At 31.2% G+C, this 25,468-nt stretch overlaps 3 protein-coding genes and 1 non-coding gene across 4 annotated transcripts; 2 read left to right on the forward strand and 2 right to left on the reverse strand.

Annotated features, from left to right (window-relative positions):
• The first annotated feature begins 7,527 nt into the window (after positions 1-7,527).
• On the forward strand, positions 7,528-7,609 carry TRNAS-UGA. Its single transcript has one exon. It is a non-coding gene; the product is annotated as a tRNA-Ser (tRNA).
• A 5,896-nt stretch (positions 7,610-13,505) lies between these two features.
• Positions 13,506-17,680, forward strand: LOC120075418. Its single transcript, XM_039028798.1, has 2 exons — positions 13,506-13,974; positions 17,135-17,680. Exons 1-2 carry the CDS (start codon positions 13,776-13,778, stop codon positions 17,371-17,373), a joined length of 438 nt encoding a protein of 145 aa, XP_038884726.1. The 5' UTR covers positions 13,506-13,775; the 3' UTR covers positions 17,374-17,680.
• Positions 15,232-15,708, reverse strand: LOC120075417. Its single transcript, XM_039028797.1, has one exon. It carries the CDS (start codon positions 15,576-15,578, stop codon positions 15,372-15,374), a length of 207 nt encoding a protein of 68 aa, XP_038884725.1. The 5' UTR covers positions 15,579-15,708; the 3' UTR covers positions 15,232-15,371.
• A 4,986-nt stretch (positions 17,681-22,666) lies between the features above and the next one.
• LOC120075416 lies at positions 22,667-23,506 on the reverse strand. The gene has a single exon (XM_039028796.1). It carries the CDS (start codon positions 23,070-23,072, stop codon positions 22,863-22,865), a length of 210 nt encoding a protein of 69 aa, XP_038884724.1. The 5' UTR covers positions 23,073-23,506; the 3' UTR covers positions 22,667-22,862.
• Positions 23,507-25,468: the final 1,962 nt, after the last annotated feature.

Consider the following 25,468-nt stretch of genomic DNA (forward strand, 5'->3'; position numbering starts at 1 on the left):
TCCTATTGAAATAGAAACTTAACTAGTCAACAGTGTTACATCTAGTGGTTACTATTTCGCGATTTTGTCTTATGAAAACTCATTGCATAGGATATCCCTACTCGCATGTCATTTACACGAATGCGTTATATCATTGTGTTTGTATCAAATACAAAGTGAGTTGTATCCATAGTGTTACCAAAATACGGTACCCAACCTTATCCCTATATTATAAACCCTTTAGGCTGAATCTTGCACATTGATCCATTCCACATACTGTTCAAGACTCATAAGATAACCTTAGATGTTAGTTTATTGGATTTGGGGTTATCAAGACAAAATAAAATATAACACAATCAATAACATCTATTGAACATTGATAACTCTTTATTGATGACGTAACATAATCAACAACATTTATTGAAATGACATTGATAACTCTTTATTGATGACAGTCAATTAATTACATTTACTATCTACGAGCTTTAGGGTATAAAACCCAATAGTCTTTACTTACTATTGAATTAATTACTCCTAGTCCTTCTTGCGGTTCCTTGCTTGTCGTGCACTAGCCTCGCATTTTGACTTGAATCTCTACCTGTTAGTCCTTCAAATGATAGTATAGATCTCTCTAAGAGGAGAATTTCTTATTTCTAATGATCAATTACCATGGGTGGACCTTGGCTTCCTATTGGTTGGACTTTGCCACATGTTGTCTTCACCTACGTATTCTTTCAAAAATCTATTTTTTAATTAGTGCCTCAATATCTTCCTTGAGTCGTATGCATTCCCTAGTGAGATAACTGTGATTATTGTAATAAAGGCAATATTTTTCTTTGTTCCTCTTGTAATGCTAAAATAAATTTAGCTCAACGATAGTTTAGTATGTCCTAAAATATAATGTTTGTCCCAATCCTATATTTAGGTGTTTTCAAAATCTAAACGAAGTCTGAAATTTAGGTTTAGTTTTTTTTTTTTTTTTAATTTGGTTAAAATTTCAAATATGTATTTGAGAATAGTAAAGTGATGGTGAAAAATAAAGATAATTTTTAAAAATCAAATAGTTATCAACGTGACTAAAATCATTATGAAAGTGGCACAAAATAATTAAATTTGGTTGGTTTTAGCTATATAACTAATTTGTTCAAAATTTAATATTTAAAATAATATATCACAACTTACCTCTCTTCCTCTAATATATCGCAACTTACCTTTCTTCCTCTAATACATTGTAAATCTATCTAAATCTCTATGTTGATTTTCTATCATTTATGTTTTCTATTTATATATCTTTAATTATTAATCAAATTCATCACACTATAAAAATATTATATCTTTGATCTAAATATCGTACATTCAAGTTTGTACCAACATGATTCAACAAAAAAGAAAGTATATTGAATTAAAAGAAAAGAATTAATTTCATATTAGTTATAATTATTTTGGTCCTAAGTTTTGAAATTTGTGTATAGCATATCTAGGGTTGGCAAACTTGGGATTCTAACTGAGTCCCTGATCGGGGATGGGGAGGATATCCCCACCCATCCCCGATTAAATTATATATATTATTACAAATATTTATATATTTATATATATTTAAAAAAAAACATGGATGGGTCCCCATTAGGGAAACCCTGTCCCCGTCCTCGGCCTTCAATTTGATAGGGACGGGGGCAGGGATAGGGGAAAATACCCCCTGCGGGGACGGGGATGAGGAGTCCTCCCCCCTCCCCCCTGCCTCGACCCCATTGCCAACCCTAAGCATATCAGTAAAATTTAAAACTATTTCAACGTCTCATACTACATTTATAACTTAACCAAAATTTTAATTTGGTCCTTATAATTTTAAAATATAGTTTCTTCAATTGATTTTTTTTATTAAAAAAATGGTCTCTAGAATTTGAGTTGATTTTTTCTATTAAGCTCATATGGTAGGTAGTTAGATCAAACTTTACTATTGTCCCTTAATTCACAAATGACATCGATATTTTTTTAATAAAGAGATTGGAGAGGAAACAAGCATAAATTTAAACAACTTAAAACTAAATATAAAATCATTCTCAAATAGGACATTATTTTTCAAATAGTGGCTTGATTTTTAAAACGTTAGCAAAAATGTGTTAACAGAATGTAAAAACTTAAGGACAGAAGTAGTATTTATAAGATTAATTTTCAAAAACCAATTAAACTTATAAACATTACATTTATCTATAATATATATATATTTTTTTTTGTTATTCACTTTTCACTACCAAAAATTAAATCAAACTTTAAATACTAAAAAAATTAGCTTTAAAAAATTAATAAGGCACTTATCTTTAATTAATGGATAACCCCCTTGAATGGTCTGTAATATAATGATGAGGTATATTGGACATTTGAGAAGAAGGTGTTATTTACGATCAAAAGTGCGTATAAGCTTTGGTTGGCTTTGGATAGTGTGAGTCAGGGAGGCCCACATCGAATCTCGAATTAGTAGCGTCTTTCTGGAAATGGGTGTGGAGGTGTCTATTACCTCCTAAAGTGAAAATCGTTTGTCGAAGGATTTTTTAATGAAATTATTCCCACGAGAGCGAATTTGGTGCATAAGGGGATTATGGTGGACACATGATGTCCTTTGTGTTTTAGTGAGGTGGAGACGACGGTTCATCTGTTCTGATAATGTCAGGAGATTGAGGTGACTTGGTATCATTTTTTTTTCTGCTAATACAATATCGTCTGTTTGAGGTAGGAACAGGTGGAAGGCTTTGGACCATTTTGGATGAGAGTGTTGGGGATTATACCCTAAATCTCATGGTTTGTAATGTATAGACGAAATTTATTTATTTAATAAAATAATAAGTTATTTTATTTGACATTTAAAATTGTATAAATCAATCCATTAAACAAAATCTGAGGTTATTTAATATAACTTAAACATATATGTGGTTGACATACAAGTAGATCATGTTTAATGGTCTGTGGTATATGGATAAAGTTGGGTGTCTTATCCTGGTGACACTATGGATGCAACCAATTTTGTAACTGTTACAATGGTTGTAAAGTGTTACAAACGATTCGATCTAATCATTCATGTAGAGACATGTGATTGAGAGTATCCTATACAAAAAGTTTGCATAAAACTACGCCGCGAAACTATTAGTCTTTCTTTATAACGTCGTTACTTGAAAAGACTTACGTTTCACTAGGATGACTATAGGTAACTTAACTTTAATCCTGAGCGACTTGTGAACTCTTGCCTATGAAGACAATCCTTTGATCTGTATGGGTGAGAGTAGTCAAATTCACTGACTCGATATACTTACCATTTTGGGGATTTCTCTGAGTTGGGAGCTGGGAACACAGCTACACAAGATGAAATTTGCTCATTCTCATTCTAAGAGAAAGTAGATAAATTGCTCTCTTAAAGGCTGATTCTGGGTCTTGAATAATGAGGAGCCTCATCCTCTCACTAGCTAGAAAGGGGTCTAGTTTGTAGTGAATTATAACTAATTATTCATTAGAAGAATTAGTGGAATTAGTGGTATTTAAGGAGTTAAATCTAACTACAGGGGTAAACGACAATTTGACCTAGTTGTAGTTATGAGCAATTTGTGAAGAATCAATTTGATGTTGATTAATTATATCCACGGACACAGAAATATATTTACAGTGCAAAGAGTGTAGAAGTCGGTCTTTAGTGGAGTGATCGGCAGTTAATGAATATTGACTAATTAATTAGATTAATTAATTAATCTCGTATCATTGAACTTCTAATCTGTAGGGTAAAATAGAAATAAATGGTATTGGAATAAACTCCATTATTCAAATTATTTAAGGGAATTTTATATTAATGTGATTAATATAAAGCATAACGTATATTGGTACATTATAATACATAGTTAAATGTAAATATGATTTAGATTCAAATTAGTATAATGTGTATCGATACATTATATATATAGCTAATTATAAATATGATTTATAATTAATATATTATATTAGAGTAACATATTTGAATAAGATTCAAATATTAATTGTATGAATATGATTCATATAAATTCTATAGGTTAAAATTAATATGAATGCGATTCAGATTAAAACTATAGATCATGAGAGAGATATGCATTTGAATATGATTTGAATACATGTTTAATTAAACATGTGATATTTAATTAAGTTTATAATTAATTAATGAGATTAATTAGCTTTATATATATATATATTTGTTGAATTTTGATTTAATATTAATTCCATGTTAGAGAATAGCAAGGAAGCTCAAGTGGTGGTGTCCTGTATTCTTCTTGTTCGTTGAGTTCGAGAGGAAAAAGTTCGAAGCAGATAAGTTTGAGGTTGTTCATAACTTGGAGAAGAAACACCAAGAAGAGAGTCTCCAAGGGTTAGTATCTTCTTTTATCTTCTTTTCCCTTCTTCATCGCCAAAAACATGCTTTGTTTATAATGTTTAGTTTGTTTTCTTCTCTATATTTTGGTGGTTTTGAAATTAAAATCCAATTTTACGGCATTCACACGCTTCTGCGAGGAATTCAATTTCTTCAATTGGTATTAGAGCCAAATCATGCATTTATTTTTCATTTTTTAAAAGAAAATCAAAGAAAATGTGGGAATACTGCATTATGTATGTGGGTTTGCAAAACAAAGATGTTTTCGATTTTGGCACTTAGATTTATTGCTTTGATTTTTATTAAAGTTGTATGGGCCTGTTGTTTTGGAAATTTGTTTTATGCTATCAAGATTGTAAGTCCGTATCGATCGAGGAGCAAGTATTGCTGTGAAGGTCGATGGAAAATGGAGCGGAAGCATGCCAAGAACAAAGCACATAAATGCATTATGTGCTAGAGTATCAAGCAGGAACGTTGTAACAATAGCCTTTATGTTGCACCACAGAAAGCCCACGCCGTCGCGGTGCGTGCGACGACAAGCACTACGGTGCTAGTGGCAAACGTTGCGACGCTGGAAGCACCGTAGCATTATGCTACGACACAAGCATAACACTCTCCAACAGTGTCGCGGTGCTCCGAGCACTGCATGTGCACGTTTCAAATGGTTAGAGGTTGTGGTTCGAGCCTCTGGACAATTTTAGATCCAATCTTTTTTTTGTCGTATTTTTGAATTAAATGTGATAATTTTTTTATTTTAATTAATTAAATTTATATAATATGATTATACGTATTTAATTAACTTGTAGGATGCCAAAATTTGGTTCAATTTTTATTGTTCATTTAATTTTATATGTGATGTATGATTAATTTTATATATTGCATAATGTATGTCATATAGTTTTAAAGTCTCACCTTAGGGTAAACATTAATCATGCACCATATTTAATATAAATGTTGTATTAAATAGTTGCATGATGTTATAAGCATGTACATGCATCATAATTAATATAAATGTTATATTATACGATAGCATGTTTTATTAAGCATATCCATGCATCATACTTTAGTATAATTGTTATATATATATATGGTGGATATGATTTTGTTTTCACTAGTAATAATATAATTGTTATATTGTTTAGTGAAAATGAAGTATGCATTGAACATAGCATTATTTTAGTAAATATAACAGCTTTATTTATAATGTCATTAGATGCATGATTATAGGTTTTAATTTTTTATTATTTTACAATTTTTATAAATTTAATAAATTAGATTAAAATCTATAATCAAGAGTTACATGCAAACATAGGTTTTAGTTGATTTTAATTTAAATGGTTTAAAATTAATTCACACTAGACTTATGTTAACAATATTTCTAGTATGATTAGAAATATGTTAATATTTTATTTTTTAATAGAATTAATTTGAAAGAATATTATAAAATATTTGTCTATAAGAAACTTTGTGTAAGGAAGGTTTTGTCTAAGATTGAGGTATTTAAACTGACGGAAACGGAGTATCTCTACTTGGGAACCGACCTGGAAGATGAATTAGTCAAATATTTTATAAGCATGCAATAGATGATTAAATTTATCAAAGTATTTATGAAAATCATGCATTGTTAAACTATTCAATATAAGAGTTATATTGGGCAAGTTTTAACAAATGACTTATATAAATTGATCAGTCAGATTTATCTAAGTAATAAACCCTAGATTTTAAAATACTTAGTAAGAGATTTATATATATGATATGTCTGATTCTCTTACGTTCTCAGGTGATTCACGTCGTGAGATTCATGCTTGACCTGGAGGTGCCTTGATGCATCCCTCTATAGATGTTGTTTGCATGAGTCAATACCAAGGTGAATTAGAGAAAGTATTTATAGTAAATGGGAGAAGGATTGACATGTGCCAACATATCCTGTGATCTCTATCATTAGTTGACATTGTGAGATTCATGCTTAGCCTCAAAGCACCTTAATGTGTCCCTCTAGGGATGGTATTTACATGCTCGATATCATGGTTAACTCTTTAAAAGATAAGATTATGATTTTTGTTACTCAATATTGTTCTTCCCTACGATAGACTTGTTAGCAAAGATTATAATTCAAAAAATGATAGGTTACACTTACAAAAATTTATTAAGATGGTTAATGAAATTCTGACCAAACAAATGGTAACTAAATGTTATACGAATAAGAGTTATTATGGTGTAATATTTGGTTAAGAATCTCTCAATTCAGTGAAGGAGTAACCGACTGCCCTACAATGACTTTTATTCTTAATCACCGAAGTATCATTGTAAAATAAATGATTAGGGTTCATTATTGTTTTGTTCAAGCGTGATCTGATTTGTTTTTTAACTATTGAAATTTGCACGTTTATTGAGAATTTCATCTTTCTCTTTCTCTCTTTTGCACATTTATAGATTAACACCATTTTACAATTTTGCACCCCAAACTAGGGTATTCACGGTTCGGTTCGGTCCAATTTGGGGCTCAAATCGAACCGAACTGTAAAATTTGAAAAGTATATTTTCTGAAAACCGAATTGAACTACATGTTCGTTTGGTTTCACGGGGTTTCTTAGGTTTTTTGTTTTTTTATATTTTTCATATTTTTCTAAATTAATATATATATATATATATATATATATATATATAGTATTGTTTTTAAAATATAATATTTATTAAAAGCGGCTTGGTTCGGTTTTCATATCAATTTGTATATTTGAAACCGAACCAAACTGCACTAATTCGATTTGAAAATATATCAAACTAAACTGGATCGCATTAATTCGTTTCAGTTCGGTTTTAGCGGTTTTCTTGATCACCCCTACCCCAAACATAAACTTCCTAAGTTTAACGTATTAGCTCTGTATTTCATAATTCAACTCAACTTTCCAAACACATTCTAAAAGTACCATAGTTTTAAAAAACAAAATATACTTTTAAAAAACTAAATAGTTATCAAACCTAGCTAAAATTATGGCTAAAAATGTTAGGAAGGGGATACAAAATAGTTACATTTGGTTGGTTTTAGCTATATAACTAATTTGCTCAAAATTTAATATTTAATATAATATATCGTAAATATTTAAAATAAGGAACTTTGCAACTTAACCTTTAGTTTCAAAATTTTGCTATGTTTTTGTGAGCAGAAAGTCGATATGTCCGAGTGGTTAAGGAGACAGACTTGAAATCTGTTGGGTTTCACCCGCGCAGGTTCGAACCCTGCTGTCGACGTTATTTAATTATTGATTATTTTTGCTTTTTAACATAACACATGTTACCTAATATTTTTATTATATATGTACATGCTGTCCCCTATTTTAAACAAATTTATTCTTTTAACATGAAACTCAAAGCTTTAAAAAAAAAGAATGAAAAATTCTACTAAAAAAATAAAATTAAGGCACCGTTTGTTAAATATTTTGTTTTTTTGTTTGTATTTCTGAAATTAAGCTTGTAGATACTACTCTCGTCTCCAAATTTCTCATTTATTATCTATTTTTTTATTAATGGTTTAAAAAATCAAACCAAATTTTGAAAACTATACAAAAAGTAACTTTCAAAAAGTTCTTTTTGTTTTTCAAATTTGGCTAAGAATTCAACCATTATACTTAAAAAATATGTAAATCATGGTAAGAAATGTGGATGAAATAGACTTATTTTTTTTTAAAAAAAAAACTAAATGGTTACCAAACGTGACCTTTATTTTAATTTTATTTTTGAAAATTAAGCCTATGGACACTACTTGCACATCTGAAATTCTTCTTTTGTTATCTACATTTTACTAGTAGTTTAAATAACCAAGCTAAATTTTGAAAACTAAAAAGAGTAGCTTAAAAATTGTTTTTGTTTTTTAAATTTGGCAAAAAAATTCAACCATTGTATTTAAGAAAGACGTAAATCATTGAAAAAAAATTTGTATGTAATAGACTTAATGTTAAAAAATTAAAAACAAAAAATAAAACGGTTACTAAATGGAGCTCTAAGAATTTTACAATTTTTTTAAAGAAACCATGAAACTGTATTACAATTTAGCTTTGAGAATCAAAAACCTATTTTAGATGAATAAGTATTATCAACTATGATTATACTTAATTATGTATAGCATACTACTGTGTTACAAATGATTTTGTATTTTAAAAGCATACTACTGTGTTCACATTTATTACAAAATCATATTTAAAAAAGAAAGAAATTTAAATTCCCATTTCTATTTTCTATACTATATATAAATGGACTATGAAAGAGAATTTTTGTATGCCTATCTTACCCTTATATTTATAATAAATACCTATTTTATCTTTTCGTTGATGAGATACAACCGTTTGAATATATGTATCTTTTAAGTCATATAGTGTTATTTGTTAATAGGATGTAATTATTTGAATGGACGTGTATCTTTTAAGTTCAAGAGAAACCATTGATATTGATGGGATGTGCTTGTTAGGAAAAAAGGTAGTTACATAATAAATTATTGCGTCCATTTACAAATGGACAAAAGTTTTATAGAGATGACTATTTATATAAGAAATAGATAAAGTATTTAGAGAAATAAACTAGAGAGAGAAAATAAGTTAGAAAGGTTACACATTTTTTTTTTTAAATGTTAAGATTAGAGTGAACAAAAAATTTTCAAAGGAAAAAACAGGATCAAATTTTGTAGAGAGAAAAATTAGAGACATGAGACAAATAATTTTAAGTCAGACTATAACTAGTAACATACATATAGGATCTATTATATTTTAAAATTTTGTATCTACTAAAATATGTTTGTGTTTACCTTCTATACAATTGAAAATGATTTATTTTATTACTTTTAACAATTTACGATAACATAAACTAACTTCAAATAATACTTATTTATTAATTTTTGTATACAATTAAATACTATTTTAAAATTTTAAATTAAAATATCAACGTTCTACGTGTGTAGCACGTATTTATTACTAACAGAACTATGGAAGAGAATCTTTGTTTTACTATTTTTGTCTTTTAAAATATCATAAAACTATGTATTTCATATGGGTGTTTTGAAGTAGTTGTATAAAAATGAGGCTATAGAGTAGAAATTTTGCTTTCCTCTTTTGCCCATATATTTTAAATAAATGTCTATCTTACCTTTCAATTTTTAGGACACGACTCTTCAAGTTTAAAAGTCCGTTGAAAGATGTCAGGACGAGCAAAATATGATTTTTGTGTTGATGAACTATGACTTTTGGATGTGGGTTATGACACATTGGATCATTATATCCAATTTTGTATGAATGTTATCCATGTATAAAAAAGTGATTATTTGAATATAAGTGTTCGTTGCTATTTTTTAATCTTTTTGAGACGATTCTTCGCACGATAAAATTAATGGACACATGTGATGATTATTAGTAATGCTAAAATAGTGAAATTTACTTAATTGAAAATGAGAAACAATTTCGAGGGCCAACACGATCTTCATGGTCCGATAAGCCCCATGACTGTCCAATGGCCCAAGCCCAATTCTTCTGACAGTCCCCTCCTTCGCACAGACCATGAGAAGCAGTGAAGCACCCACTTCAATGACCATTGACAGGTTAAAAATCTCTCTCTATTTTCATGCATTTTTTATTAACATAATGACACCGAGCCCTTGTTGCAGCCCGGGCTACTGAATCCGCTGCTTTATTTTTGACTTTTCTAAACGGAGCATATAGCTCCATTGACATACGAATATGTTAGTAATTATGAAGACTATGATTTAATTTAAATTACTCAGGTCTCAATTGTAGTAAAACAAAATTTATCATTTTATCTCTAAATTTTAATTGGTAATCATTTAATTCATAAGTCTAAATCTATTTAATTCAAACTTATAACCATTTATTATTTACTATGAATACTTTCTAAACAAAATCAGGTGTTGTTTTCCTATCATTTTATATGCACTTTTAGTAATTAATTCATTCATTTAAGACGCTTCATTAAATCTTAACAATATTTTTCAAGACTAAATTGTCATATTAAGTCTAGGAACTAAAAGTGTTTCGTAATTCAGAAGAAAATGTAATGGGTATTATTTTTCTTGTTGATTTCTTTTTTTTAATATTTTTTAAAAATTTTTATTATTTTGGTCTATTTGCTTTGCAATTTTTTTGATTTTAGTCTTTGTACTTTCGAACCAAATTTTAGTTAATATACTTTCAACAAATCTTAAATTTAATTGTTCAAAGTTGTTTTTTTTTTTTTTTTTTTTTTTTTTTTTTTTTTAAATTGATTAGATTATAATAGTAAATTTCATGTAAGAAAATACACTATATGAATATGTTTTCAATATTTATAGGAGTATGTTCATACCATCAATAAACTTGCAATCCAAATTAAATTTAAGATTTATTAGAAGTATATTGACTAAATTGAACCTTTAAAAATATTGGAATGAAACTTACTTTTTTTTAGTTTGATACCAAATGGAGCAGTAGTATTATGTAAGTTGATGATATATACTTTAATCAACTGAAGTATGTGCTAACATCACTATCTATTGTTGGAATAATATAGTATTAGGGTAAATGATATTTATAAACTGAATAAACTAGCAAATTGATTATCTTTCAACTAGATACAGTACACACGGTATATAATAATAATGTTTAAAAAAAAAAAAAAGCCAACAAGGCTTGTGAATTGAAATAACTAAGAACCTCAAAATATTATGGAGATGTTGATAGGTAGTCAAGGCACGTTTTTGATAAGCATTGTTCTGAAGATAATTATTCGCTCTGCACGGATTGCAAGCAAACTACATCGGTTATCTTAGCAGGATACAATGATTAACTCTTACAAATTGCAACCTCCAAACTACTCGGATCTAGCATAACCCTTGGATACTTGCTCTCAAATCAAGATCAAAAGAAAAAAAAAAAAAAAGAAAAAGAAAAAGAAAAAGAAAGGAGAGAATTTTTTTAATTTAGAATAGGATGTTATAAGTAAAGAAAACAAGTTATTTATAGGCTTGTAACTTAGGGCCCGTTTGACAACGTTCCCATTTCCTGTTTCCTATTTCTTGTTCTTATTTTTTGTTTTCATGTTTCCAAGTTTTTAAGAACTAGAAATAGGAATATATTTCGTAACTATTTCTGTTACTTATTTCTTGAAAAAGAAAATAAAAAATAAAAACAGAAACTTGTTTGATAATCATTTATCGTTTCTCGTTTCTTGTATTTTTTTTTCTTATATTTTTTCCTATTTTGTAGTTTAAATATATTTAGTTAAAAATCACTTATGGTTCCCGAACTTTCTTGATAGAAACAATTTAGCCTCTAAACTTTGGTTTGTAATGATTCAGTCCATATCTTTCAATTTTGTAACGATTTGGTCTCTAACTATAAAATGTAACAATTTAGCCATTGTACTTTCAAAATTGCAACAATTTAATCCCTCACATAATATATATATTTTTTATTTATCAAAATTAGATATCAGTTTTTAATATTTTATGATGTAGACTTTATATTTTGCAAAAATATTGAGTCTCTAGTTAGTTAATAGTTTATTTATGCATGAAATCTCATTAAATCTTATCATTAATTTCTACCATAGAGAACTAAATTGTTACAAATTTTAAAGTATTGAGACTAAATTGTTACATAGTAATGTTCATGGACTAAATTATTATAAAATTTAAGGTATATAGGTTAAATTGTTACAAAGCAAAGTTTAGGAACCAAATCGTTACTTCTATGAAAGTTTAGAGACTAAAATGATTTATAACCTAATTAAAATGTAAAATAAAAAAATATATAACATGCATTAAAATATAAAAAAGAATTATAAATCTACATTATTAAATACACAAAAGTCTCGATTCAAATTTAGTAACTACAGTACAATTGTTTCTATCATTCATATATTGCTAAAATTTTATTTATATATTACTTTTCACTCAATACATTTGTCTTAAATGATGTTGACTCAAATCCAATTCAATTATATTATTATGTAAATATCGTGGTTGTAAAATATTAAAGTAAATCTAAATGAATCTTTTAGTAAACAAAATTTATATAATGTAAACTTCTGACCGGTTTTGAGTGTATTAAAAATAATAAATTGAAATTTAAAATAATATATAAATATGCCTATCGAAAAAAATTAAAATTTAAAGGTTAAAAATATTTAAATATATATATTGAAAATTTAAAATTTAAAAATCAAAATAATATATAAATTTAAATATTGGAAAATTAAAATCTAAAATTAAATTAAACATATAAATATGAAAAAATTAATAAAGAAAGAATGAATTAAAAAAATATATAGCTAAATTATTATATAAAAAAATTGAAAATTTGAAAACCAAAAGAATACAATCTAAATATTGGAAAATTCAAAATTTAAAATTAAATTAAACATATAAATATGAAAAATTAATTAAAAATAAAACAATAAAATAAAGAAAGAAATATAGCCAAATTAATATAGAAAATAAAGAAATATTAAAAGAAATGAAATGAAATAAAATTGTCATAGTTGAGAATTGACCCTAAACCATAAGGACAGGGCCAACAATGTCCTTGTGCACACCTACCTCTCATCCAGTCATGCAATTTTTTTGGGTCAAATTTGGAAACATAATCAATAAAATGAAAACAAAACATGAGAAAAACATTTTTCAGAAACGTTTTTCAAATTTTAGAAACTGGAAATGAGAATAATTATTAAATAAGTTAGTTTCTTAAAAGTAAGAAACAGTGTTTAGTATTCTTAAAATAGGACATAAAATCAAATAAAAACAAAAGTGGAAATATTTATCAAATTTAATTTAATTGAGTTGTTACATAACTCATTTAAATAGGAGAAACTATAAATTTAACTTAATATATGTTAAATTTGTACATAAAACATAATCTAATTTGACGATTTCAATTGAATTTGAAACTTCTAAACATAAATTTAATTTAAATAATTAAATCAATTTTTTATGGTTCAATATTTGAAAGGTTGCACCTTGTAAAGTTGGAGAAAACATAGGAACAAACACAGTTTGTAAAGTTGGAGATGAATTTGTAAAGATTATAATGATTGAATAGTAAGCTAAGAATAAAAGAAGAAGAAGCTTGTGCACATGAAAAAGAAATACACAAAATTCTTGGTAGTGAATTAGACATCTTAATCCAACCACAAATAAACAAACATAACCAAATCAATTACAAGATCAAATTAAACAGAAATCCAATAGAATTAAGCAAAGCCCACTAAGAAAAAACATGTGAATCTGAATAACTTCATTCACTAAGCTTCAACTTTCCAAGTCATCCTTCCACCATTCCTTTGTCTTTTTGTTCACCGCTATAACACATTCCAATGCTTTTCTTCTTCATCTTGCTTCATTAATTCCTCATTTCCTTTAACACACAGTCCCATAATAATGGCGGATTGGGGTCCGGTTTTTGTGGCGGTGGTGCTCTTTGTTCTCTTAACTCCTGGACTGTTGGTTCAGATGCCGGGCAAGAACCGGTTCGTTGAATTTGGGAATTTTCAGACCAGTGGAGTCTCCATTCTGGTTCATTCCATTCTCTATTTTGCGTTAATTTGCATCTTCTTGTTGGCTGTTCATGTTCATGTTTATATGGGCTCTTAATTCTACGTCTTTTCTGTAATCTTCTTTTATTTTCTTCTCTCTCTTGCCTTAAATCTATTCGTCTTTTCTCTTTACACTTGTTTCATCCCCATTTTCGTCAATCATATAATCTGCTTTGATTTATTAATCTGTCTACTGTATAATCATATATAATCTGCTTTGATTTATTAATCTATCTGCTGTGTAATATTTGAATCTGCTTTGATTTATTAATCTGTCTGCGTGTAATCTTTAAATATGAAGAATTGCCGAGAACCATTCTCTTAACTTTCTCCTCTGTTTTTCATGAATTTGAGAAGAATTTGATTCTCAAATTCATGAATCTCAAGTTCGATAACTATTGGATCGAAATATTAAAATAATTGCAGTGGTAGTAAAATCTTTCTCTTACACGTACATATTTAAGATATTTAAAATTTGATATTGGTTAATATTGGTTTTGGAATTTGGTTATGAATTCAATTTAAGAGGTGGCAAACATTATTATTGTGCATTAAAACATGTGAGATTAGAATTACAACCAATGTGCCCTAAGGTGTTGAACAGTTTGGTCTCCACAGTAACTAATAATGCTGTAGGTGTTGGCGAAAGTTCAATTTTTTGACTTACACGAAAAAGTTACATTTGTTTTTGGTTGGATAAACATGTTGAAGAATCTAATATACATCCGTTAGGTAGATGGAATATTTAACAGCAAGACCATGGCCTTATCTTCAAATAAAGGGAATCATATTTACTAGAAACATTACCCCTCTATGGATTCATTCTCCCAATAATGGACTTGAGTCAACTATGTACGCATCCAATCTTTATACTTAATTACCACTCGAAAATAACATATGGAATCAATTAAATGGACTAAAGTTTGAATTTTGGACTCCCAATATTCACAAATTATAAATATAAAAAGGTTATGATTAGTATTGAACTTTCATGCTTGTGTTTGTCAAAAAGGTATCCATCAAGTTTTTTATTTTTTAAAAATTTACATATTCATTAGACACAAAATTAATAGTGTTTCATTTCACATAAAATCCAAATCTACTCCTTTAGATCAATTAACTTTTTTAAAAAAAAAAAATCAAAATTTTAAGGATTAAACCAAAAAAAAAAAAAGAAAAAAGAAAAGGCTGCGTCGATCATTCAAGAGCATGAACAAAATTTCAGATGAGGAAATTAAAATGAAATGAAAAGTATAGTATAAAACTTTTTTTTTTTTTTGGAAAAAAAGAGAGAGAGAAAGTTGATAATGAAGAACATGAGATAGTTTTCCATTAGATGAAAGGTTGTACAAAAAGAAAAGAAAAGAAATCATATGAGATTAATTCAAAGAGAGAGAGATTATTACGTGGATGGATGGAGATGGAGCAGAGGCAGGGAAAGCTAGATGTAAATATGGAGGTTGAGCATGACAAGGAACAAAATAAGGAGAAGAAGAAAGACAACAGCATGAACAAAAATAGAAGCAAAACTTGTCTTCAAGTTCATGAACTCAAGTGGGCGTTCTGATCCAGGCATCTGTATTATCATCCCTGGCGATAGAAACGCGAACAATATTGAAGCTATCAATGGACCTGCCAAATCATTCATTCTTCTTCTCTTCTCTTCTCTTCTCTTCTCTAAATATATCCCAATACAATTTATATCAACATTACCATATGTATTTGTTTCTGAAGAATTGGACGAATAAGAATTTCTTGTAAAACCAACCCCTTTATGCTATTTCAAACTATTATGGGACCTTCTACCCCCACCATTATCCCCCACTCTCTTTACCCTTTTCTTTTTATATTCTATTTTTCATCTCAATAACCCCACCCCATGACACGTCGCCCTGTGCTTTGCATAATTATGTCCTCCACTCCAATCAATATCATTTCCATCACCATCCTAATACAAACATACTTTAATCGATAAAACACCGACTACCCTCTTAGAATAATATAAATATTACTTTATTATTATGATTTGCTCTAGACAAGACTCAAAGTCCACACGCGAACCTAAGCTTAAGAAACATCGAGAGGTAGCATAGAGAAATACGTATCCCAAAAGGAAAAAAATCAAATCCTTGGATTTAAGGTTGACCAACTGAGGTTAGTGAATGTATACCAATCGAATAATAACTAAGTTGTATCTGGTCTAGCGCTCTGAAATCTCGAGTGTCGTAAACTATCCTAACATCACTAGAATGACTTCAAATGAAAGAGTAAGTAATTTTCAAATTAGAGCCACCTAACATTGCTTTTATGTGCTTACTTGAACTATACGATTTTTATACTCAATTAGGCCATATCAGAGTGTGATAGACTTGACACCGTACCAATGCATACGAGAGATCAAGTCTATGAGGATCCTTGCCAATGACAAATCCCACACCAACCATTAAATTTGAGATTTGTTAAATGGCTTTATGGGTGAGGCCAATAATGTTAGACACACTTTTAGCACTTTTTCACCTATTCACCATGGAACAAGAATCATAAGAAAAGATTTTTATCTTTCTTTTTTATTCTCATCTCCACCCTTTCGTTTCATTTCAATGGTTAAAATAACCATTTTAGTTTTTCTTTTTTTAAAAGATTTTACCATTTTTTTATAAAAAAAAATGAAATAAAATATTAGATCATAGAGGTCCACGGCGCAAATTTTAATGCAAATTAATGGTCAAAAAATGGCTTAGTAAAGCAAGAGCACATTGCACATAAATCCACCGTTATTTCAGGACCATCCTTTTTCCCTTCCCGCTTATTCTGCCGCCGACAGTGACCAACCCCGGCCAATTCCGTGGGCCACCTACCTTCAGGCCCACTTCTTACTCAAATTATGGGGTTTCGGGCCCATTCATCACTTCATTTATTGGCTCCAATTGACGGTTACACATGTAATAATCTGCTACCGCCCGCACATAATTAACCACTCACTCACCAGTGTCAATCTCGTAATTAACAACAGCTTCTCGGATTCCCAATTTTTCGAATCCTGAACTAAAGCGTAAAAGAAAATGTGAACTCTGCTGAATTCCATTTCTCTTCTTCTTCTTCTTCATCGCGTTACTGCAAAGCCATTTTTTCTCTTTTTCTTTCCACAGATCAAATCGCTTTACGTCTGCTACTTTGAGTTTCTCTTTTCATTTCTCTTTTGACGTTTTGTGAATTACGATATCTGTGAAAGTATGTCGGATTGGGCACCAGTGGTGATCGGAGTTGTACTGTTCGTACTGCTTTCGCCGGGGCTTCTGTTTCAGTTTCCGGGGAATAATCGGCAGTTTGAGTTCGGGAGCATGAAGACCAACGGCAAGGCTGTCGCTATACACACGCTTATCTTCTTCATCCTCTACTCCGTCTTCATTCTCGCTCTCCATGTTCATATCTACACTGGCTGATTCGGTAACCTCTTTTTCATGTCTCTCTTCCGTTTTCATTCCAGATTCTTACCAACTGATGCTGCTACAATCTTGCTGATGTTTGTGCCGCCTCTTGTGTTGTATTTCTTTTTGAAGCGGATCTTGTTTGATCTGTCTGTATTTGCTATTTGTGTAGTTGGAGATTCGGAAGATATAAAAGGCATTTTGTATGTTAATTTGGTTTTTACGTACGCCTGTCCCTCCATTGCTAGTATAGATCTAATTACATCGAACATCGAACATTGAGCTCTGTAGCTACTCTTTCTCATCGAGAAGTTTCTTTTTCTTTCCCTCTGTTATTTGATTTCATAAATTTCACGCATCTCAAGTACAAGATATTGGTTGTTGCGAAATCGACAATTAAAGAACACAAAAGAAACGTAGAAATAGAGAAACGTAGAAATAGAGGGAGAATAGTATTATTTGAGAGAATGTTTTCAGAAATTATATCGAAACGGTGCCTCTAAGGTTAGAGAGTTTATATAATGCACTACTCTAAACCCTAGGTTCACAATCGTAAATAACTGCAAATAAATAAATAGGTTGAATATAAAATCTGAATAGGTTTCGGGGGCGTTGCTCCCGAATCCCCAAAGACCCTGTACTTGGTTGTTCAAAACGCCAATAAACAGATTCAGGACATTTCAACAAATCTCCACCTTGACTTGAATTCTCTCCCAGATAACAGATGTAACAAATGCAACATAAATCAATATCGCCTACCCAGACTTCTCCCTCATGCCACAAAGGGGACCACTAACAATTCAAAACATTCAGCAAGTCCAAACAATGTTGGAACTTGTCTTGTGGAACTGGTTTGGCGAACATATCAGCAGGGTTATCAGTAGTACTAATTTTCACCACTTTAACTCTATGCTCACCTCTTAAGAAGTGATATCTTACATCTATGTGCTTAGTTCTCTCATGATGAACTTGATCCTTGGCTAGGCATATTGCACTCAAACTATCACAATATACAATAGCTTGGTCATGATGCAAATCAAGATCACCAACTAACCCCCTCAGCCAAATTTCCTCTTTAGCAGCTTCTGTCAAGGCCATGTACTCTGCTTCAGTAGTAGACAAAGTAACTGTAGGTTGTAAGGTTGCCTTCCAACTAACAACAGAACCACCCAGAGTGAACACATAGCCAGTCATAGACCTCCTACTGTCAACATCTCCAACATAGTCAGAATCAGAATAACCAGTCACCAAACACTCTGTGCAATTCCTATAAACAAGACCAACATCAGATGTACCTCTAAGGTAACGAAAAATCTTTTTAACGGCTTGCCAATGCTCCTTCCCAGGTTGACTCATGAACTTGCTGACAACACTAACAACATGGGTAAGATCAGGCCTAGTACAGACCATAGCATACATCAAACTTCCCACTGCACTAGCATAAGGAACTCGAGACATGTACTCCTTCTCAGCTTCAGACTGTGGTGAAAGTACAGATGACAAACGAGCATTTACAGCACTAGGAGTATCTATAGGCTTAGCTGATGGCATACCAAACCTGGACAATATTTTCTGAATATATCCTTTCTGCGACAAGAAGAGCTTATTCTTATCTCTGTCCTTATAAATCTCCACACCCAGAATTTTCTGAGTAGCACCCAAATCCTTCATATCAAATTCAGCACTGAGAAGATTCTTCAATTTCAAAATATCAGACTTGGACTTTGCAACTATGAGCATATAATCTACATATAAAAGTAGATAAATCATCGAACCATCATCAGCTTTGTTGTGATATACACAACAATCATACGGACTCCTGTTATAGCCAAGTCCAATCATATAGCTGTCAAATCGTTTGTACCACTGTCTTGGAGACTGCTTTAGCTCATACAAAGATTTCTTCAACTTGCAAACATAATCTTCTTTACCTGGACACTGAAACCCATCTAGTTGGGTCATATAAATCTCTTCCTCCAACTCTTCATGTAAGAAAGCTGTCTTTACATCTAGTTGTTCAAGTTCCAAATTCTGATGTGCTACTATAGCAAGTAATACCCTGATAGAAGTATGTCTGACTACTGGTGAGAAGATCTCATTATAATCAACTCCTTCCCTTTGGGTGAACCCTCTAGCAATAACTCGAGCTTTATATTTAATGCCCTCTGAAGGTGATATTCCTTCCTTTTTCTTGAAGACCCATTTACAAGTGACAATTTTTCTCTCCTTAGGTCGTTTAACTAATTCCCAAGCCTGATTTTTGTCAAGAGATTCCATCTCATCCCTCATAGCAGCAAGCCATTGAGCAGACTCACCACATGACACAGCTTCTCTATAGGTGGATGGCTCATGAGGATCCACCTCTTCAGCAACCTGCAATGCAAAAGTAACTATATCTTCAAAACCATACCTCACAGGAGGTCCAACACCAACTCTTCTAGCTCTATCACGAGCTATGCTCGGTTGATCTACTCGTGATCTAGAATTATTAGGCAAGTCAACTTTTGACGTTCTAGGCACATTAATTTCTGGTTGCACATCAGTTTCTGTAGTAACGTGTTGATCTTCTCCCCCTTGATGTTGTAATTCATTCACAGCTGAAGTGAATTGCATCTCCACCTGCTTATCAACATACTACTTTCTCCCACATCAGTAGATGTCACAAAAGGCTTTACAGTTGAGTTAAGTATGGAATTTTCATCAAATATCACAGTCCTACTAAGTATGACTCTATTATCAGAAGGTGACCAGACTCTATATCCCTTAACTCCATCCCCAAAACCCACAAATATACCCTTTTTAGCTCTCGGTCCTAATTTACTCTCATTAATATGATAATAGACAGTACAACCAAAAACTTTTAATAAAGAATAATCTGCAGGCTTACTAGACCACACCTTGTAAGGTGTTTTATAATCAATAGCTGTGTGAGGTCCACGATTGATCAGATAACATGATGTATTTACTGCTTCTGCCCAAAACCTTCTAGCCAACCCTGCATTAGAGAGCATGCATCTTGCTCTATCCAACAACGTATGATTCATACGTTTTGCAACCCCATTTTGCTGTGGAGTATTCCTAACAGTGTGATGGCGAACAATCCCCTCAGCTTTACAAAACTCATTAAATTCGGATCCACAAAATTCTAGACCATTATTAGTTTGCAACCTTTTGATCTTCTTCCCAGTTTGATTTTCAATCAATATCTTCCACTGCTTGAAATTCTTGAAGGCTTCACTTTTATGTTTCATCATAAAAACCCAAGTCATTCTTGAGTAATCATCAATTATAGCCAAAAAATACCTACTGCTTCCAATAGATTCAACTTTGGAAGGTCTTCAACAGTCTAAATGAATATAATCAAGTGTCCATTTTGTACGATGAATACCTCTTGGAAACTTGCTGCCATGAAGCTTCCCAAATACACAATGTTCACAAATTCAAAATCCAGCACCTTGTGCCCACAAAGAAGATCTCTTTTTGACAGAATTTGCATCCCTTTTTCACTCATATGACCAAATCTCATATGCCATAACTTAGTCATATTATCCTTGTGAACGACCGACGATGCAACAATAGCATAACCTGTTATCGTGGAACCTAATAGAAAATATAGTGTTCCACGCTTTATGCCTTTCAGAACTACCTCAGAACCCTTATAGACATACATTGCTTCACCTTTACCTTCAAAACTGTAGCCCTTGCTATCGAGTACACTAAAGGATATCAAACTCTTTTTCATTAGTGGAACATGCCTAACTTCTTTTAAAGTGTAGAAGGCACCATTATGTGTTCGTATCTTGACTGAGCCGATTCCAACTATCTTGCACACAACACCATTAGCCATGCTAACATTCCCTCCATCTATTTGCTGATAGGTTGAGAACCACTCTCTATTTGGGCACATATGATAAGATGCCCAAGAATCAAGAACCCACACATCATCAGAATGTGAATGTTCATTCACAACTAAAGCTAGATCTTCTTCAGAATCGATCTCGACTTCTTCAGAATCAATCTCAACTTGTGCAACAGAGGCGGATGCTTCCCTTTTGTCACTCTTTTCCTTATTTTCTTGATTCCTTTTTATCTTAGGACATTCGGTTTTCCAATGCCCATTTTCTTTACAGTAATTATAAATATCATCTGACCTAGAACCCTTTGACTTCGAAGACCTTTTATTCTGGTTCGACTTCTGCTTACCAAAATTCCTATGTCCCTTGCTCCCTGTAGCAGCTAACCCAGATGCCTGGTTTTCTGTAACTGAACTTCCTGCATTCTGACGGTCCTCTCTCATAAGCAATGTGGACTTTGTATCTTCTAAGGTCAAAGTTTCTTTCCCTCCAATATACGAGTCAACAAAAGTCTCATACAATGGCGGCAAAGATGTCAACAGAATTAGGGCAGCATCCTCATCATCAACCTTAACCTCAACATTACGCAGATCTAATAAAATTTTATTTAATTGATCAAGATGGTCTCGTAGAGACGTACCTTCCTGCATACAGAGATGATACAAACGTTTCTTCAGAAACAACTTCCTGGTTAAATATTTCGTCATGTAAAGACTTTCCAACTTCAACTAAAGACCATCGACAGTTTCTTCATCTGTGACCTCGATGATGACATCATCAGCCAAACATAGCATGATCGTTGAATGAGCCTTCTCCTCAAGAGTCTGCTACTCTTCGTCATCCACGGCAGCCTTCTTTGACTTACCCATCAGCGGCGCCCATAGCCCCTGTTGCTTTAGCAGGGACCGCATCTTGATCTGCCATAAACCCAAACTGTTCCTGCCGGTAAATTTGTCGATCTTTACGTTCACGCCAGACATCTTCAATTGTCGAACAAATGCGGAATTTCGAAAAAAATCCTAACAAGGCTCTGATACCAGTTTGTTGCGAAATCGACAATTAAAGAACACAAAAGAAATGTAGAGATAGAGAAGATCGACACACAGATATACGTGGTTCACTAACAGTGTGTTAGTTACGTCCACGGGCAGAGGGAGAACAGTATTATTTGAGAGAATGTTTTCAGAAATTACATTGAAACGGCGCCTCTAGGGATAGAGAGTTTATATAGCGCACTACTCTAAACCCTAGGGTCACAATCGTAACTGCAAATAAATAAATATGCTGAATACAAAATCTGAATAGGTTTCGGGGGCAACCCCATGAGGGCGCGCCACCCCTGGACCCCTGTCGTACTTGGTTGTTCGAAGGATATTATCGATTAGTTTGAAAATGGAGAAGAATTTTGCTCAAGATATTCAAGGAAGTACTGAGAGAGTGTTTATAGAACTTTACCTTTCTTATTAACCCCAAAAAGAATGGAAATTATAGGTTACATTTAGACATATTACAATATAATAAGTTATTGTTCAAAGGGAAGAAGAAAACAAGAAATGGAGCAGAAGTATGCTAAAATCCTAGTGAAAAGGGAGAAAAAGAAAAAGGAAGCAATTCATTTGCCGAAGGTAGCCAAAGCAGATGATCAAATTGCTAAACATGTATGTGAATACCAATTGCGATGATCAATATAGTGAGTATGCAGAAGAATATGATGGCGTGTACCAAAATGGCAATCCCACTGGTGTTCATATTCCCAAATTCCACCACCCTGATTCTCGCCGGCAACTGAAAAAGCAGCCCTGGTGACAGGAGAATGAACAGCGCCACCGCCACCACAACTGGTCCCCAGTCCGCACTCATCTCTATCCACAAAAGGAGGTATGTTTTGAATTTGAACTAGTGGAATCCCTCTTCAAGTTTCTGAGAATAGGATCAGTGAAAGGGAGAGAATTGAAGATTGGATTGGAAGTGGCTGAAAGTAAAGGAGGGCTTATAAGGAGTGAATGAGTGTGTTGATTTTCTTAATGAAGAAGGAGTTGAAGGGATGCCAAACTTGGGGACAAAGAAGAAAATGGTTTATAAGCAAGGGAAAGGTATGTGATGGGTTGATGGAAGTGGATCTGCTTTATGAACATGGAAAGAAAAGGATTTCGATTTACCTTCATTTGAAGACCTCTTTTTTTTCTTCTTGCTTTAGGGATGTGTGATGAAGGTGGATGCTTTTGTTTAAAGAATAAAATGGATGTGTGTAAAAGTGTAAAGGTGGGTTTATTAGGCTTAGAGTATTGAGAATGCTTTGTTGTTTGATTGTTTCTTTACAGCAAAAGGTTAGAAAGGATTCGTCTTGTCATAAAGATGATTAAAGGTTGTGGAATTCATTATCCTGTGATACAAGTATGAATATGATTTCAGCAGGCAGATTGGACTTCACACACTTTGATTGGTAATAAACACAATATTTTGTGATTGCATAATATCTTTATCCCTTGCATTGCTTTTGAGATTTATTTTTAATTTGGCCTATTCTTTTCTTCACCTATGATCAGTCATCTCCTCTGAAGTATGAATAGGAATCCATCTTATAAAGAAGGTTTAAATATTACTTTAGTCTTTATTTATTTATTTTAGTTCATTTTAGTTTATACACTTTTAAAATGTTCATTTCGGCCTATATACTTTCAACTTTGGTTCATTTTATCTTTTTACTTTCAAAAAATGATCATTTTGATTCCTTAAAAATAAATTTAAAATGAAAATAAATGAATCAGAAGTCGGTCATCTTCTCTAAAGTGTGAACAGGAATCAATCAAATAAAGAAATTAAAATACTATTTTAATTCCTATATTTTTTGCTTTGGTTTATTTCGGTTCTTGTTATTTTAAAATGTTTATTTTGGTTTCTATACTTTTAAGTTTTGACTTCAGTTTATTTTGGTCTTATACTTTCAAAATATTCATTTGATCTTCGTACTTTCAACTTTGGTTTAATATAGTCTTTGGACTTTCAAAAAGTGACAATTTTGATCCTTAAAAATGAATGGACTAAAATGATGAACTTTTGAAAGTACAAGGACTAAAATGAACATTTTAAAAGTATATGGATCAAAATGAACCAACGTTGAAAGTATAGAGGTCAAAATGAAAATTTTAATGGTATAGAGACTAAAATGAAAAAAAAAAAAAGAAAATTTAAAAACTAAAGTAACATTTAAACCAATAAAGAAATAAAAGAGTAACAAGCACAATAACCCATACTATTTTATCTCGGAAACCCCTCTCCAAGTTGAGAAGTAATAACCAAATCTCCTGTAATTAAATAAAACTTTCTACTAGGGGTGTTCATAGTTTGGTTCGTTTCAGTCGTTCAAATCGAACTGAACCGCAAATTTTTTAAAAAATGTATTTTTTTGAAACCGAATCGAACCACATATAAGTGGCTCAGTTCAGTTTTGCAATTTATTTATTTCATTTATTTATGCTTTTTCATATGTTCTAAATTATAAGCGGTTCAGTTTGGTTCAATTTCACAACTTTTTTGTATTTTGTTTTTTTTAAATTGTTTATGCTTTTTTCGTTATATATATATATAGTTTTAATATATTTATGAAAAAAGCGATACGGTTCCGTTTCAAATTAGTTTTCAAATTTAAAACAGAATCGAACCGTAATAATTCGGTTTTGGTTAGGTTTAGCATTCGGTTCAGTTTTAGTGGTTTCAATGATTACCCCTACTCTTTACTATTAACTATCACCTATATTGGGTACAAAAATTTCTTTGGTTTAGTACGGATCCTTCAACTTTAAAGGTTGTTTTTATTTTGTTATTGAATTTTGAAAAGTATCTCGTATGGGTCGTTGAACTTTTAATTTTGTTTTCAATAGGTTCTTTTTTCTTAATTTAAAAATATTTAATTAGATCATGAATCTTCAATTTTGTGTTTAACAGATTTTTGAGATATTAATTTTTTTTTTAAAATGGTCTAATCTATGAAGTATAAATAGGATTTTACATTCAATTTTATGTTTGGTAATTTTGTGGATATTTTAAGTTGAATAAGTCATTTAATTATTAGATACAAATAGAAAGTTAAAGGATTTATTAAAGTTCAAATACTCACTCTAAATCAAAAGTTCAAGAGCTTAAACTAAAAAAATCGAAAGAATCAAATAGCGTTTATAGACTAAATTTATAATTTAAATTGTTTCTAATTACAACTATATACATTTATTAAAAATATTTGAAGATACATGTCTTCA

Source organism: Benincasa hispida, chromosome 4 (assembly GCF_009727055.1).
Source record: "Benincasa hispida cultivar B227 chromosome 4, ASM972705v1, whole genome shotgun sequence".
Lineage (NCBI taxonomy): Eukaryota > Viridiplantae > Streptophyta > Magnoliopsida > Cucurbitales > Cucurbitaceae > Benincasa > Benincasa hispida.

Coding starts and splice junctions, on each gene's coding strand:
- LOC120075418 (XM_039028798.1), top strand. CDS start 13,776: ATGGCGGATTGGGGTCCGGTTTTTGTGGCGGTGGTGCTCTTTGTTCTC. Junction 13,975..17,134: donor GGCTGTTCATGTTCATGTTT/ATATGGGCTCTT, acceptor TTCTCTTTTGAC/GTTTTGTGAATTACGATATC.
- LOC120075417 (XM_039028797.1), bottom strand. CDS start 15,578: ATGAATGATTTGGCAGGTCCATTGATAGCTTCAATATTGTTCGCGTTT.
- LOC120075416 (XM_039028796.1), bottom strand. CDS start 23,072: ATGAGTGCGGACTGGGGACCAGTTGTGGTGGCGGTGGCGCTGTTCATT.